Source organism: Panthera uncia, chromosome B4, assembly GCF_023721935.1.
Source record: "Panthera uncia isolate 11264 chromosome B4, Puncia_PCG_1.0, whole genome shotgun sequence".
NCBI classification, from domain to species: Eukaryota; Metazoa; Chordata; class Mammalia; order Carnivora; family Felidae; genus Panthera; species Panthera uncia.
The window spans coordinates 87,665,266-87,682,832 of NC_064809.1; the positions used below are offsets into that span (position 1 = coordinate 87,665,266).

Consider the following 17,567-nt stretch of genomic DNA (forward strand, 5'->3'; position numbering starts at 1 on the left):
CTCCTGGCCTCGGCCTATTGACTGGCGTCGAGAACTCTCCCCCGCAGGATTTCTAGCAGGTGGCTGACTAGGAGGCAAGAATTGCCCCCTTTTTGAGTTAAATCACGTGCTTAAAAGTAAAGGTGGGGGCTGCCAGAGGGCCCTTCCCCCTCCGGCTGAAGGCTTCGTCCTGATGCGTTCTGGCCACATCCTCCTAGACGCGGATCAGATAGCGTTCCCAGGGGAAGTGGGGCCTCACCTGCTGCAGGTGTCCCCAGGTGGTTCAGAGGCGTGGCCGTATGCCCCCCAGCCCCCCGCCCCGCTCGTCCCGGTTCGGAGCTGCGGGGCGGCGGCTCGCGTGCCCGCCGAGGGGAGGTCAGGAGCCTCGGGGATCTGGGGCCCGCTGGCGCGGCGCGCGGCCCAGGGCACCCCCGGCGGCCGTGAGGCCGCGCCTCCTCCCGGAACTGGCCGGCGCGGCCGGGCGGGAGGAGAGGCGGGAGCCGGGCTTTCGCGCACCGCGGGCCATGGAGGTCCTTCCCACGGGCGGGGGCCGGACGGGGCGCCCGGAGCCCGAGGCAGGGCGGGAGGACGCGGCGGAGGAAGCGGTTGTCGGTGCTCCCCGGTCTGTGTGCCTGCGCGGGGCCCCCCCGGCGGAGCAGCCTCGAGGCTCCCGGGACTCCTGGGAGGCCGAGGAGGACCCGGAGCCCGGCGAGCCGCGGGGCGGCAGGACGAGCCGCACGGCGTCCCTGGTGAGCGGCCTGCTCACCGAGCTGTACAGCTGCACTGAGGAGGAGGAGGCGGCGGGCGGGAGCCGGGGGCTCGGGGGTCGCCCACGGCGCCGCGACAGCCTCGACAGCTCCACGGAGGCCTCCGGCTCCGACGTGTTCCTGGGCGGCCGCGGCGGCGACTCCCGGGTGCTGCAGGAGCTGCAGGAGCGGCCGAGCCAGCGGCACCAGATGCAGTACCTGCGGCAGAAAGGTGAGCTTCGGGGGCTTCGGGGGCTTCGGGGACGGGCCGCAGGGCACCCCGCCGCGTCCGCCGGAACTCCCGCGCTCACCTGGGCACCCCTGGCTGAGCCGCGCGGCGCTCCGATATTACGGTTGGGGCGGCTCCTTTGACCTGCGGCTAGTGGCCGCGGTGTCACTGGTTCGTGGCTAAACTCAGTTCTTACTGTGCCCCCGCCCGCATCCCTCTCGAGCTGCTCAGTGGAACCTCAGTTGTTGGGGTTGTAGCGGGTGGTACAGTTGTTGGGGGTGGTAGCGGCGGGTCTCCGCTCCTCTGCGCGCACCGTGTTTGCAGGAGCCCCGAAGGGACAGGCAGCCCACCTTCTAATTGCACCTGAACAGCTCTTTCGACTGTTGGGAGTTTCTGGTACGCGTAGCACAAGTTGCCTAGGGGGCGCCGAGAGAAGACCGGCGACTCCTGGGCCTGATTTTTTTTTTTTTTTTTTTATTTCTCCTAATCCGCCCTGCCTGGCCACACCACTAGGATAGTGTTTAACTAGTGAGGCAGAATAATTCGATAATGCAGTTTCTAAGCAGAGCGGATGAATTCCATTTCTGCCAGCCAGTCTGGTTTCAGGAAGCTCACTCGGCGGCGGATTAGTGGAGGGCCCTACGCTGTTGGCTTTAGCACAGGGTTTGACTGCTGGTACCTTCGATTTGAAAATGGACGTGGCTTTTGGGGAGTGGCGGGGGGGAGGCTAATTTGGTGTTTCTTTTGTTATCAGACCCTGATGCTCACGTCCTGAGGTTCCCCCCCACCCCCGCCTTAACTGTTCATAATAGCTTGCCTTTCAGGCACTGTTATTACAGATGTCTTTTTCATAGATGTATCAAGACCTCAATTTATATAATAAAGTGAGGTGTGGAAAACAGATGCTAAGCCGCCATAACATATCTTGAATTAGTGTCCTTGTGCTAAATTACCAGGAGAGGAAGGAAGGAGAGAATACTATTGAATGGTCTCCTGTCTCCTAATTGTAAGTCTAGCTGGTGCCAGGTGGGGGAAAAAAAATAAATAACAGAAAAGGAATAAATCTGTCTGCTTTCTCGAATCTGTGTTGAAAGTTGAAAGCTGTTTGCTTTCAACTTCCTCCTTTGGCTTCCTAGCAAAGGTTTTTTTCTCAGCTGATTGTTACAAATGGCTTCTGCCTTCCTCCCCCTGCCTGGGACTTTGCCTGGAGTAGTGCCATTTAATTTTACACAGTTTTTTGGCTGTTCTCGGAGTGTTTATGCCAGGAGTTCCGTGGGGGCAATAGGTCTTTCCGAATCCAACAAAATCAACTCTGAAGAATTATGATTTGCCTTTCTGTCTTTTACAAGGCCGTTCACTTTTCATTACTGAGCAAATTTGGGGGGTTGGCAATTTCCTCGTGGAAGAGGAAATTTGGCAAGCTAAAGTTTAAAGTTTAAAGAGCTTTGCCTGTGGATTTCAAACCAGTGACCACTCTACTAATTCACAAGATCTCCAAGATTCTGTTTTTCCCAAGTCTCAGCCTTATTGCATAGTTGCCTGCTAACCTTTTCTTTCCTTTGAATCGACTCTGTTAAGATGAACAAAAGTGCCATATTATAATAATCTTATACGCACCCACACGCACCCCCTTTATTGATGAGTATCATTAGAATATTAAGAATAAACAGGTGGAAGCACGTGGAAACAGCTGTCTGCATAAATAATTTTACAGCTTATTAGATTACTTGATTTTGTTTCAAGATCAAAAAATGTCCCTCCTATCATAATGCTTTGTAGATAACCTCTTACTCTATTAGGATTTTTGCTGTAGCACCTATTTAGGTGTTTGGCGTGTGTGGGTCCTTTATTTATGTGAAGCATCAGAATGGTTTCTCAGGAAATCTTGGCTCCCTTCTTGGTATTTTCATAAAGGAGGTGAACTTTGGAGTCAGAGTGCTTGAATCGATATCCTGCCACTGTTCATTACTCGCTGTGTGACCTTGGGCAAGCTATTTAACCTTTCTGTGTCTTATTTTTCTCACTTACAAATATGGATAATAATAACACCTACCTCTCAGAGAGGACTGTGGTGATAATTACGTAAGTTAATGTGTGTGTAAAATGCTCAACAAAGTTTAGATACTATTTTTATCAACGTACACACTGGAATTTCTTAGAGAGGAAATTGTCCGCTGCTTGTCAGTTGGTCTTTTCCTCATTTACTTAACAGCAAAAGTGGCTGATGCTGTGGGGCATGCAAAGATAAAGGAAACCTTATTATTCCTGTCTTCAGGATGCTTTATCAGCAGATATTGCTGTAGAAGACATTTCTAAACTCTGAAGATTTTTCCCATGTTGGATAATACACATAGTTCAGAGCATCACAGAGCTGTGGATACCTTAAGAGTCCCTGAAAATGACTCTTTGTTGGAAGGAAACTATAATGTAAAACAAAAAACAACTATAATGTAAATGCAAGATAATGATATTCCTACCCTTTCTGTTTCTGGAAGGAAAAATTTTAAACATTCAAAGAAAGGCTCTTTGCTCTGTGGAAGGCATCTAGGGACGAAGAGCCCCCTGGTCTCCTCTTTTAGCTTGTTTCCATATTTACTTTTCCTTAGAACACGAATGTTATCATTTAACCTAAATGTGTTCTTTTCCTTATGTGCCACCAAGTTTGAACTCAAGGTAAGAGAAATGGCCTTTGTTCTCTTCTTCAGAGTAACCCCTTATTCTTATTTTAGTGCTATTTATATTGATGTTTATAAAGACTGTTCACATTTCTTTCTCAAAATAGTCTTGTATGCTAAACATAATTTGAGCCTGGGAGTACTACCTTGCCTAAGATCACAAAGATGGTTGGTTGGTCCAAAGGGAGTTCTTTTCAAGGTCTAATACATTGTCCATGATGTGGCTAAACATGATTGCTGTTAAAGGTCCACCTTGTACTTCTGTTATACAGACCCCCAAAGTTCTTTTTCTTTGACCTCTGGATTTTTTTTTTTTTTTTTTTTTTTTCTTTTTTTTTTAGCTTTTGAATACTTCTTTTGTTCTCTTTGGATCCTCTCTAGTTTCTCAAAGTCCCTTTAAAAATGAATAGACCCAAATCCCACACAGGATCTCTAATGAGGGCCTAGCCAATTCAGAGTTGCATGGAAGCTTCTTGCCTGACTGGCAGACCACACTCCAGTGACTAATGATAATACCAAGTGTGACAGACGAAACTCCCAAATTGTAATGATTATTCATATAAAGATTGCTGATAGTTCCGATTCCCAAGTCTTTTTTCATTTGTGGAAAAACAGCTGTTGGGAATATTAATTTTATGAATGTAAAATTATCCTTAATTTATCTGTGTAAAGGAAATGTATCTTCTATCATATTTGAAAAACTACTGAGTTTCTAAAGTGAAATATTGTACCTAATAATCAAGCTATTGGAAGACTGTATATTTAAAACCAAACCAATATTGCTATATTCATCTACGTTAGAAAATGTGGTTATATTATTTGCTTTTAACGGATCATTTACAAAGGTGAGTGCTTTTAAAAACGTTTGTTATCAGGGGACGTCTGAGTGGCTCAGTTGGTTAAGCCTCCCACTTCTGGTTTCAGCCCCAGGCGTGATCTCAGTTTTGTGAGTTTGAGTCCCACCTCAGGCTCCATGCTGGCAGTGCGGACCTGCTTGGGATTCTCTGTCTCCCTCCCTCTCTCTGCCCCTCCCCAGCTCATTCTGTCTGTCTGTCTCTCTCTCTCTCTCCCCCAAAACAAATGAATAAACTTTAAAACAAAACCAAACGAAAACATTTGTTATCAAGGGCGCCTGGGTGACTCAGTTGGTTGAGTGTCCAGCTTCAGCTCAGGTCATCATCTCAAGGTTCATGAGTTTGAAACTCGAATTGTCGCTGCTGTTGGCTTGGAGCCCACTTCAGATCCTCTGTCCCCTTCTCTCTCTCTGCCCCTCCCCTCCCCCCACTCACACATTCTCTCTCAAAAATGAATAAACATTTATTTAAAAAAATTGTTATCAGCTGTTAGATTTACCATTGATGTAACTGATTCAAAAGGATTCTTTTCTTGTAAGCTTACCGTCTGAGCACTTTAATGATACAAAATATACATGCCAATTTTCAGGCAATGAAAGGTAAATCTGCAACCTGAGCTAAATGTGGCAAGAGTCTTTGCTTACATGTTGCAAGTAGCCTCAAAGATAAAACTTATCTTACAGTAATTATCTCACGGCCAGGGCAGGAAATGTTTGAGTGATTTATTTGATCAGAATATCTCAGCTGAACACGTGCATGTAATCCTGGGTGAGAAGCCAGAATTACTTGGTTTAAATGGATGTTCTAGATATTCGTCCTATGATTGGTGAGTGTTACATGGGAATTTGTATTCTTCTCAGGGTATTTATTTTCTTATTTTTCTTTTTCTTTGATAGACACTAATGAACTGAAGACAATCCTTCAAGAGCTAAAGCATAGAATTGGCGTACAATCTGCAAAGCTACTTCGGCAGCTGAAGCAAAAAGATAGGCTTCTGCATAAAGTACAGAGAAACTGCGATATCGTGACTGCGTGCCTGCAGGCTGTGTCCCAGAAGCGGAGTAAGTGCTGGAGTGGGGTTATCCCTTTGGCCACATGTGTCTGGAATGTTAGTGGAGCTGAGCCAATAGTTGTTGTGTTTTTGAATATATGGCAAAGTTTTAAATGGAAGCTTCTATCATCGAAACTGAGAGCTATGAACAACTCAGTTTCCTGGGATTTTTTTGTTTTGTTTTTGTTTTGTTTTTGTTTTTTGTTTTGTAAAAATGTATAGTACGTGTCTGATGTTACAAACTTCATTTTATTATTCTAGATTTGAAGTCGTACTTCATTTTGACCATGGTTATTTTTACCTGATGCTAAATAATGACTAAAATATTTTTAGAACTGCATCAAATAGACACAGCCTCAAAGGCCTTTGTTCTCTTCTTCTCTGTGTCACTCTAAAAAGTGAATCAAACATCGGCTTTAAAAAAGGACCCTTTTATAACAGGAACTTACACTTGCTTTGAAATTTAAAAAAGACGAAATATTTTAATAAGTTAAATCTGTCTCATAGGTCATCCATTCACAGCTAAGAGCTGTGTGGTTTGTTAACTGAGTTAAAAATGTTAAATCATTGATCCTTGTTAGCTACGGGATGTAAAACCTTGTGAATTAATCTTTTAATTCTCCATGCAATAGTTTTATGTTTTATTCTGCTAACATTTCCCTATTTTTGTTTTGTATTCTTTATTAACATGCAGCACGGCAGAACAGTATATTCAGGTATGGCAAATTTAGGCACCAGTGATGTTTTGATCAAATGCCTGTGACAGGTTTTTGGGTGCATGTGAAAGTTGCTTTATTTTGTTTCTTTGTCCCACCACATTTTATATATGAAGTGATACTTTTTAGAGTTTTTTTTTTTTTTAATTCCAAATTAAGATGTGTTTGTTTTCATAAGACAATTTTCAGGGTTTGACTAGTTTCAGATAATAAAATTAATGGCTTAAACTTCATTCTTAGGTTTATGATAAAAAGTAAATACCATGTTTTCCTCCTCCTGTTTTATTATGTCACTGTTTGTTATCCCCAAGTTGTTATTCTTGCTGTCTCCTAAAGAAGGTTTCAACCTAATGTAAATTGAACAGAATGTTACGTAATTATCATAATGATATAATGGTCCATACAAGGAGCAGGATGTAATTGAATTGACTGATTTTGAATAGGGTTTTCTCCAGAGCTAGGCACTTGTCTGAAACAGCTAGAGAAGGACGATACGGATATAGATATACATACACATGTGTGTATATTTTATATGTGTATCTATCTACAAAAAGTTGGCATGTGTTATATTTGATATTTTTCCATGGATTCTGATTGATTCACAAGTGTCTAGTAGAAATTCTGTTATTTTCCCTTTATTTTGAAATACCTTGATTTTTCTCTTTTCAACTGTGTTTTCATCTACCATTATTACTGTTGTACCAGACGTTAAAAGCATGAAGTGGTAAATGCATGGGGTTTGGATGTGGGAAAAAGTATAAGGGGGCGATGGAACCAGTGTTAGGAGACAGAGGGGAATGTCTGGCTGGCATAGGATCACGGGTTGATAATTACCAGGGACTGATAATCATTTAGAGTTTGAGTTTACTTGACTGATAAAGGGACAGGCATTTGTGTCTTTTTAGAAAAACGTGTTCACGAGAACCTAATTCAATTGTGAATTTGAATGCAGCCTTCCTATGTATTTTAGGGTTTGTCTCTTTAAATCCAGCCACTGTTTCGTATTTCATAGAGTATGGGATTAATGCCTCTTAACCTTGGGAGTTACATTATCACCTTGGTAATAAGACTCTACTAAATGGGACAGAATGTTTTTTGTTGAATTAAGAAATGACAGTGGATCAGGGGTGCCGACTGAGCCACCCAGATGCTTAAGAGTTCTAAAGAATTTAGATCTCACTGTTTTGTAATGAATAACTGAGCTTTCATTTTAGCAGTGATTGGCAGTGATGCGTTCAAATACAACATGTATGTTGACTTTTTTGTATTTAATATACAGAAGTCCAGATAACCCTCATTTTCTCCACTATATATGGATTCAGTCCTTATAATTCTTTCCATAAGTGATGTTCTCCCTTTCATAACATGTTATAATGTAATATAAAACTTTTTAACCTTTTTTAAAAATGGGTCATTTCCTATTGATACACCAAAGAGGATATGATTTTATAAGTAAGTGTGGATTATGAACCAAAATGACTAGGTTGTGTTTATTTCAAACACATATGCTGTAACTGCTTGGATTTTATGGTTTCTTACACCAAACCTTACAGTAGAATCCCTTTATTACTTATTTATTTAGTTTGTTTCAAGTTTTTATTTAAATTCCAGTTAGTTAACATATAGTGTAATATTAGTTTCAAGAATAGAATTTAGCAATTCATCACTTGCATATAACATCTAGTGCTCATCATAACAAGTACCCACTTTAGTACCTATCACCCAGTTAGCCCATCCCCCTGCCCACCTCCCTTTCAGCAGCCCTCAGTTTGTTCTCTATAGTTAAGAGTCTGTGTTATGGCTTGCCTTCCTCTTTTTTTTTTTCCCTCTATGTTTTGCTTCTTAAATTCCACATATGAGTGAAATCATATGGTATTTGTCTTTCTCTGATTTATTTTGCTTAGCATAATAGACTCTAATTACATCCACATCATTGCAAATGGCAAGATTTCATTCTTTTTGATGGCTGAGTAATATTCTATCGTATATATATGTGTATATATACATATATATATGTGTATATATGTGTGTAATATTCTATCATATATATATATGTATATGTATATATACCACATATATATATGTGGTATATATACATATACATATATATATATATATACCACATCTTCTTTATTTATCAGTTGATGGACATTTGGGCTCTTTTCATAGTTAGGCTATTGTTGATAATATTACTATAAATATCAGGGACTGTGTGTCCCTTCAAATCAGTATTTTTATATTCTTTGGGGAAACATCTAGTAATGTAAATTCCAGATCATAGGGTAGCTCTATTTTTAACCTTTTGAGGAACTTCCATACTGTTTTACAGAGTGCACGAGTGTGCATTCCCATGAGCAGTGTAAGAGGGTTCCTCTTTCTCCACATCCTTGCCGACTTCTGTTGTTTCCTGCATTGTTCATTTTAGCCATTCTGACAGGTATGAGGTGCTATCTCATTGTGGTTTTGATTTGTATTTCTCTGATGATGAGTGATGTTGAGCATCTTTTCATGTGTCTGTTAGCCATCTGGATGTCTTCTTTGGAGAAGCATCTATTCATGTGTTCTACCCATTTCTTAACCAGATTGTTTGTTATTTGGGGGTTGAGTTTGATAAGTCCTTTGTAGGTTTTGGATACTAGCCCTTTATCTGATATGTCATTTGCAAATATCTTCTCCCATTTTGAAGGTTACCTTTTAGTTTTGTTGATTGTTTCTTTCTGTACAGAAGCTTTTTATCTTGATGAAGTCCCATAATTCATTTTTTGCTTTTGTTTCCCTTGCCTCTGGAGACATATTTAGTGAGAGGTGACTATGGCCGATGTCAAAGAGGTTGCTTTATTTTATTTTATTTTTTATTTTTTATTAAAATTTTTTTTAACGTTTATTTTTGAGAGAAAGAGACAGTGTGAGCAGGAGAGGGACAGAGAGAGACAGAGGCACAGAATCGAAGCAGGCTCCAGGCTCTGAGCTGTCAGCACAGAGCCCGAAGCGGGGCTCGAACTCACGAGTGATGAGATCACGACCTGAGCTGAAGTAGGGTGCTTAACTGACTGAGCCACCCAGGAGCCCCAAGGTTGCTTTATTTAAAAAAAAATTTGGGGGGCGCCTGGGTGGCTCAGTCGGTTGAGTGTCCAACTTTGGCTCAGGTCATGATCTTGAAGTTCGTGAGTTCGAGCCCCGCATTGGACTCTGTGCTGACAGCTCAGAGCCTGGAGCCTGCTTCAGATTCTGTGTCTCCCTCTTTCTCTGCCCCTTCCCCACTCATACTCTGTCTCTCTCTGTCTCTCAAAAATGAATAAACGTTAAAAAAAATTTTTTTTTTAACGTTTATTTTTGAGAGAGAACGAGAGAAAGAGAGAGAGAGGGAGAGAGGCAGAGTGCGAGTGGGGGATGGGCAGAGAATGAGAGGGAGACACAGAATCCAAAGCAGGCTCCAGGCTCCGAGCTGTCAGGACAGAGCCCAACATGGGGTTCCAACCCATGAGCCATGAGATCATGACCTGAGCCAAAGTTGGACGCTTAACTGGCTGAGTCACCCAGGTGACTGAGGTTGCTTTATTTTCAAACAGGATGGGATTAAGAGCAGGATCAATATTTGCCTTGTAGAAGAGCATATGTTCCCCCATATTTAACCATTTGTCTAAGGATAACCATGGTATAACCAATTTATTTTTTTTATTTTATTAAAAATTTTTTTAATGTCTATTTATTTTTGAGAGACAGAGCATAAGCAGATAAGGGACAGAGAGAGAGGGAGACACAGAATCCGAAGTAGGCTCCAGGCTCTGAACTGTCATCACAGAGTCAGATGCAGGGCTTGAACTTATGAGCTGTGAGATAATGACCTGAACTGAAGTCTGACGCTTAATCGACTGAGCCACCCAGGCACCCTTGGTATAGCCAATTTAATATTAATAGTAAAATTAATAATAAGAATGGTAGTGGTGTCACTATTCATTACGTGCATGCAGGTGTGCAGGAAAATCACCCTCAAGGCTTTAAGACAATGGGATAATTAGATGAATATTTGGCCACGAGTTCATCTGTTGTCTTTTTGTTGTTGTTGTTGTTGTTTTTCTGATGTTAAGGTTAAGTGGTTTGCTTATTATGTGACTTGATTATTTTTCCTGAAGGCAGAAAGGAGGCTATCTTAACTATCAGCATTTCCTAATTTTATAATTTTTTGCATTGGTATAGTAAATTTTTAAGTTATGCTGGCTGAGTTTGTGAAATGGTAGTATAAGCAAGTAATAAAATCTACCTGTCATTGGAAAACTGTGGTAAAGAGGGAAGGTGGAAAAAATGTGAACATTCATGAAAGTATTGTCTTTATTTTAGCCTTGTCAATAAGTACAGGAATTTTTTTAAATTTTTTTAAAATTTTATTTTTTTAATTATTTTTAAAAAATTTTTTTAATGTTTATTTATTTTTGAGACAGAGAGAGACAGAGCATGAACGGGGGAGGGTCAGAGAGAGGGAGACACGGAACCCGAAACAGGCTCCAGGCTCTGAGCTGTCAGCACAGAGCCCGACGCGGGGCTTGAACTCACGGACTGCGAGATCATGACCTGAGCCGAAGTCGGCCGCTTAACCGACTGAGCCACCCAGCCGCCCCAAGTACAGGAATTTTAAACAGCTTACTGCCTCATTTGATCAATGTGTCTGGCATCTTTAATACTGTGACTAAATCTTGCTGTCTATCATAAATACCTGGCAGACACACTTGCCAAATAGTGAATGGTAGTGGTCCTTATTCTTTTTTTTTTTCTATGGTTATCTTCTCTAAAGTAGCCTTCTCTGTGGCAGGAGAAGGAATTTGTGTGGCTTCAGGTTGGTGGCACCGACATTCAACATTTTCTGCTAAGAAACAATTCTCTGTGTTTTTAGAACAGATTATGAAAGTAAGTGCACTCAACCCGCCATTCCCCTCCTAGGTATTTACCCAAGAGAATTGAAGACGTATGTCCCCACAAAAATGAGGACGTTCATGTTGGTAGAAGCACTATTCATAATAGCCCCAAAGTGGAAACAACTCAAATGTCTATCAGTGGGTGAATGGATTAACAAAAGTGGTATATCCATACGATGGAATAGTATTCAGCCATAAACAGGAATGAAGCACTGATTCATGTTACACATGGATGACCCTTGAAAACATTATGCTAAGAGAAAGAAGCAAGACACAAAAGTCCACATATTGTATGCTTCTATTTGAAACGTCCAGAAGAGGTAAATCCATAATAATGGAAAGTCAATTCGTGGTTGCCAGGGGCCAGGGTAAGGAGAATGAAGAATGGCTGCTCATGGTATAGGTTTCTTATTAGGGTGACAAAAATGTTCTGCAATTAGATGGTGGTGATGGTTACACAATTTTGTGAATATACTAAGCATCACTAAATTGTAGAGTTTAAAAGGGTGAATTTTATGGTGTGTGGATTATATCTCAATAAAATAAATACAGTCAAACCTTGGTTTGTGAGCATAATTCATTCTGTAAACATGCTTGTAATCCAAAGCACTTGTATATCAAAGTGAATTTCCCCACAAGAAATAAGGGAAACTCAGATGATTCATTCTAGAACCCCAAAATATTCACATAAAAATGATTACAATACTGTAATATAATACAAAACAATGAATAAAATACAAAATACAAAGAAAAATAAATTAACCCGCACTGACCTTTGAAAACCTTTGTGGCTGATGTGAGGGAGACAAGAGAGAGGAGGGTTATTCTGCAGGACGACTTTCACTATCACTAACGGAATCACTGCTGTCTATTGGCTCAATGGAATCTTTTTCTTTTTGCGCAACTTTAACAAGGAACCTATCCAATGACGCTTGCTTTTGCCTCCTTTTGAGGTTTTTGTGGAAACGTGCTGTTGCATTGACAATCACCCACAATCCTGCAGAGACAGAAAGAGAGAGAGAGAGAGAAAGAAAGGGAGAACCATTGGCTCGGCTGTGATCATGTGACATTAGGTGCCATGTACTACTCGTATTGCAAGACATGGCACATTTATCAAGTAAAAATTAGAAATGTTTGCTCGTCTTGCAGAACACTTGCAGAATAAGTTACTCGCAATCGACGGTTTTACTGTAGAATGTGTTATTGTACAATAAAAGTAATAAATGTAATAAAATATGTGTTAAAAATATAACCCACTCCTCATGGAAACTTCGGAAAATACAAAAGTATGAAAAGAGGAAAAATCGCTTTCGAAAGACATTTTTTCATAGTTTTGAATATTTATTCAAGTGTTTTTTTATGCAAAGTTTTTCCAAAGTCAGCGTACAACATAACATTTTTGTATCCAAAATTGTCAAACTTTCCATTATTATGGATTTACCTTTTTCATGTAACATCATAAGCTGGCATAAATTATCCATAAATATAATTTTGAATGATTAATGCACTGTTTTTCAGCCCATCATTTTGTTTTGTTAACAACATCGTAATAGTGAAAAACCTCCTTTCAGTCATAAGTACAGAAACACAACTTAAGCTGATTTAAGTGAAAAGGGAAATTGATTGGCTCACATAATTAAAATTCCAAGGATGTGGCTTCAGATGTAACTAAATCAGATACAGCTGCCTATATATAGTATCTTTAAGGGGCACCTGGTTGGCTCAGTTGGTTAAGTGTCCAACTTCGGCTCAGGTCACGATCTCACAGTTCAGACAGCTCAGAGCCTGAAGCCTGCTTCAGATTCTGTGTCTCCTTCTCTCTCTGCCCTTCCCAGCTCACACTCTGTCTCTTTCTCTCTCTCTCTCTCTCTTTCTCTCTCTCTCTCAAAAAAAAACAAAAAAAACAAAAAAAACAACAAACCATCAACAAAAAAACCCCGCACCCCCCCAATATTAAGAATATGAAATCATATTAAGAATATGATTTCATACCTTAGCAGTGCTTTCCTCTGCACCAAATAACACCAAAAGGGCCACTATGGCAGCTCCAATTAATCAACCTTACCTGAAAGCACAAAGTTCTTTCCACAGTTCCAGAAAGTTCCATAATTCGCTTTCCTTGACCTAGCTGGGTCACCTGCTCACTAAGAATCAATAAATATTTATGTATGTAAGAAGGTGATAAAGTGATAAGTACTATGGAAAATAAAAAACAGGTTAGGGAAGATTTGGAGTAGCCAACAATTGGTCCTGGTGTTACCAGTCTTTTATTAGATTTATTCATAGGTAATTAAGGTTTCTTGATGCTATTTTAAATTGGTATCTTTTAGAAAATTCATTTTCTGTTTGTTTCTAGTACATAGAAATATGGTTGTTTTCTGCATATTGACCTTATATCTAGCAATCTTACTTTTTTTTGTTGATTCTAATTATCTGTACATTCTTTTTAATTTTTATTTATTTTAATTTTTTTAAGATTTTTTTTAAGTAATCTCTACACCCAGTGTGGGGCTTGAACTTATAACCCCAAGATAAAGTGTTGCAAGCTCCACTGACTGAGCCAATGAGGCATTCTGATAAATTATTTTGTGTTAAAAAATTTTTTTTAATGTTTATTTATTTTTGAGAGCGATAGGTAGAGTGTGAGTGGAGGAGAGGCAGAGAGAGAGGGAGATACAGAATCTGAAGCAGGCTTCAGGCTCTGAGCTGTCAGCACGGAGCCTGACATGGAGCTTGAACCCAAGAACCTTGAGATCATGACCTGAGCCAAAGTCGGATGCTTAACCGAATGAGCCACCCAGGTACCCCATTTTGTATTTTTTTAATGAACATAATCTTTATCACCTGTGATTACGGTCAGTTTTATGTCAATTTTCTTTACCATTCTTTCATTTCTTGTTCTTGTGCACTGGTTAAGACCTCCGTGATAATATTGAATAGAAGTAGTGATAATGGGGTGAAATTTTTTTCAGATGCAATCTCAGAGGGAAAGTTTTTTCCCCCATCATTTCCCCATTAAGTACAATGCTTGCTGAACGTTTTCTATAGAAGTCCTTTATCAAATTAAGGAAATTCTCTTATCTAATTTGCTAAGATGTTGAACTTTATCATACAACTTTATTGCTGTATTGAGATAATATGTTGAAAGTTAAAACAACTTTGCATTCCTGGAAGTATCCTAATTAGGTCATGAGATGTATGTATTTATATATACATATATTTCTGGCTTTGTTTTTCATAATATTTTATTGATGATTTTTATGGCTATGTTCATGAGTGACAAGCTTATGATTTTCCTTTCTTATAATGCTCTTGTCAGGTTTTGGGAGACTCATAAAAGAAGCTATAGAGTGTGCTCACTTTTTCCATTATTTGGAAGAAATTGTGTAAGACTGGAATTATTTCTTTCATTTTTGATAGAATTCACTGGTAAAATATTTGGGCCTGAAGCTTTCTTTGTAGGAAGGTTTTAAATTATGGATTCAACTTAAAAAATAATTATAGGATTATTTGTATTTTCTATTTCTTCTTGTATCAGCTTTGGTAAATTTATAGGATTTACCCATTTCCCATATCTTGTCACACTTATGGACAAAATTTTAAAGACTATGTTTTGGGTTCCTTTGGTGTTTCAAGATACTAAAACATTTCTACTGATTTAAAGAGGAATTCACTTACCACTTAAAATATGTTTTATTATAGAATGTATCATCATAAAGAACAGTATTTTAACAAATATGTATATTAGAAATATATTAAAAAAAAATAAAGTTCTATGTATGTGGATATCTACTTACCAGAATTGAGTAACTGTTACTAGAACATTAGAAAACCCTGAGTGCTCTTCCCTGATTGAAATTTCCTCTCTTCCTCACATTCTCTTACTTTTCTTTGTAGTTTTTCTCCCTGCTGTGTAAATTCCTAAATAATGTATAGTTTTGAGAAACTGAGTAGCAAGCCCAAGCCTAGTTGTACACAGAAAGGGTAATTAATGTTTGCCTCTGTTAGATAAAGGCTCCCAAGAGATAAACCAGGCTCTGGATCATAGTCTGGTGGTGGGTACCCCTGAGAATGCACAGGACCCCCTTCTGGGGGAGTCAGGGAGCAAGGTGATAAATGAGGTTTGTGGCATCTGTCAGAGCTGAGGTTTAGGCTGTTTGCTGCATGATCAGCTAAGTTGGGGGAATGGCCTGCTTTTTATGTTTGATTCAAAGCTTTCCATGACTTGCTCTTGCTTCCAGAAGTAGGTCAAAACACAACACTTTTGTGGGCATGGAGGGGAGGAGAGGGTGACCACTTCCTCAGCACATTGTGAGATAAACAAGTCCAGATGAGAATGTGGACCTGCTCTCCCAGGCATTCTGTCCTTGAGTTAGAAAGATGGTCCAGTAGCAGGAAGCATCTTGCATTGACTGCCATCAATACAACTGTCACTTGATCCACACTGCTACAATCTGGACTGATTGTGCTCAATCTGGTGCAGAGCTGTTACCTTGGGGTTTCCCTTCCCTCTCTATGCCTCTCTCCTGTGTTGGATCTTTTGTTTCCCATATCCCACGTTTTCTTCTTTCCTAATTATTCTTTTTATATCATTGCCTGTATCCCCTCGAGCAAGGGTGCCTGTGAGGTAGAAGTTTGGAAATTGTGCAGGAATGAAGATGTCTTTATTAGACCCTTCCTTTGACAATTTCATACTTCCTCTGTTGACTTCTTCCATTCTTGCTCTTCAGAAGTCTGGAGCCTTTCTGATTCCTTATCCTTTGTACTGGACTCCCCCCTCCCCCCACCTCCGAAAGCTTGTGGAATCTTCTCTTTGTTCTTGGTGTTCTGAAATTATCACATTCCTTCTTATTTTGCTTGGTGTGGGTCTGTTTTCACCCATTGTGCCTGGCCTTGATAGACTCTGAGTCACGCAGCTTACATCCTTCAGTTCTGGAAAATTTATGTAAATTATTCCTTTGATGCTTTTCCTTCCTCCTTTTCTTTTTCCTCTTTCTGGAATTCTATTTTTTGGCTGTTGGAACTTCTGGATTAGTTCTTGAATATTCTTTGTTTTCTTATTTTCCATCTCTCTTTTTTTGGTGTCTTTTTTGTTTGTTTGTTTGTTTGTTTTACTTTCTTGCAGACTATCTCAACTTTATTTTCCCATCCTGCTATTGAGACCTCTTTTTTGGGGGATTGTTATTTGATTGTTTGTTTTATATATAGTATCCTACTCTTGTTTTATAAATTTACATATTTTCTTATTGCTTCAAGGATATTAATGATAGAGACTAAAATGGACAAACAGAAAACAATTTGGAGGAAAGAGATTATACAAGGAGGAAAGAAACTTTCAAAACTTATTATATTTAGAGTCTTTTCTCAGATATCTAGTAGTCCTTGGCTGTCTGCTTGTAATTAAGTGTGGGGGTCTAAAATAGTGACTTGAACTCTGAACTGTCCAGTAAGGCTTCTTGATTTTGAGCTTTGCTCAAGAGTCACCTGGATGGGTCCCCAGGTAAGTACCTTCAGGTCTTTCCTTTGGGGCTACTCAGCTTCCTCAGGGAAGAGCTTGCTGACCTCCTGCTTGGATCGTGAAGGTCTGTGGGCGTAAGCTCTGGGATCTCTGCCTTCAGCAGTCAGCATGCAGGTGGTCGCTGAGTCCCTTTGTGTTGGGTCAGGTACTCACCGTCAGCTGGCTGTCCAGCAACTCTTTGTTTTAACCCTTTTCAGAAAGGAAACCTTCAAACTTTTGGAAGGATGACAGAGGAGTAATTGCCCAACCTCATGAAATAGAGGGGAGGATGTAGGGATGCAGCCATTTCTCAACAGCTTCCTCCAGGTTCTCCTTAGTAAGCCTCCTCAAGAGCTGGCTGTCCATCTCTGAGTTTTGTGGAATATGTGATGTAATGAAGCTTTGCCTTGTCAATCTGAGATCTGGCTTTGTAGGCTCTAAGTCAGTTTCTACTTGTCCATATGCTTTTTGAGCTTCAACATTTTGTTGTTGTCTCTGCTGCTTTGTTTCCTGATCCTTATAGGGTTACGGTAAAGATCCCTGTACTGTAATTTTAGTGTGGTTTTGGTGGGGACCAGATTTACTGCAATTTTTTTCTGTCTGTCTTCTTCACTCAGATGTGCATATTCCTTTTTCATAAGTTCAGAAGGTAAAAAGAAATTAGCATTTTTTTCACGTTTTACTGAGATACATTTGACATATAAAGAAGTTAGCATTTAAATTAAGGTAGATTTGGGAGCTCCTGGATGGCTCAGACGGCAGAGTGTGGAACTCTTGATCTCAGGGTTGTAAATTCAAGCCCCAGATTGGCATAGAGATTACTTAAAAATAAACTCTTTAAAAAAATCTTAAGGTAGTTTGCCTTAAATTTGGAACTTGGTGGCAGAACCGTGAGTTTTGGCACAATTTT

General features: G+C 40.1%; 1 protein-coding gene across 1 annotated transcript in view; it reads left to right on the forward strand.

Moving 5' to 3' along the window:
- Window positions 1–216: 216 nt before the first annotated feature.
- Window positions 217–17,567, forward strand: part of TBC1D30 (TBC1 domain family member 30) — an 85,119-nt gene continuing 67,768 nt past the window's right edge. Inside the window, exons 1-2 of the mRNA XM_049625910.1 lie at window positions 217–957; window positions 5,380–5,544. Of these exons, the coding sequence (XP_049481867.1) occupies window positions 279–957; window positions 5,380–5,544 (844 nt within the window). The 5' untranslated portion in view covers window positions 217–278. The remainder of the gene's footprint in view (window positions 958–5,379; window positions 5,545–17,567) is intronic.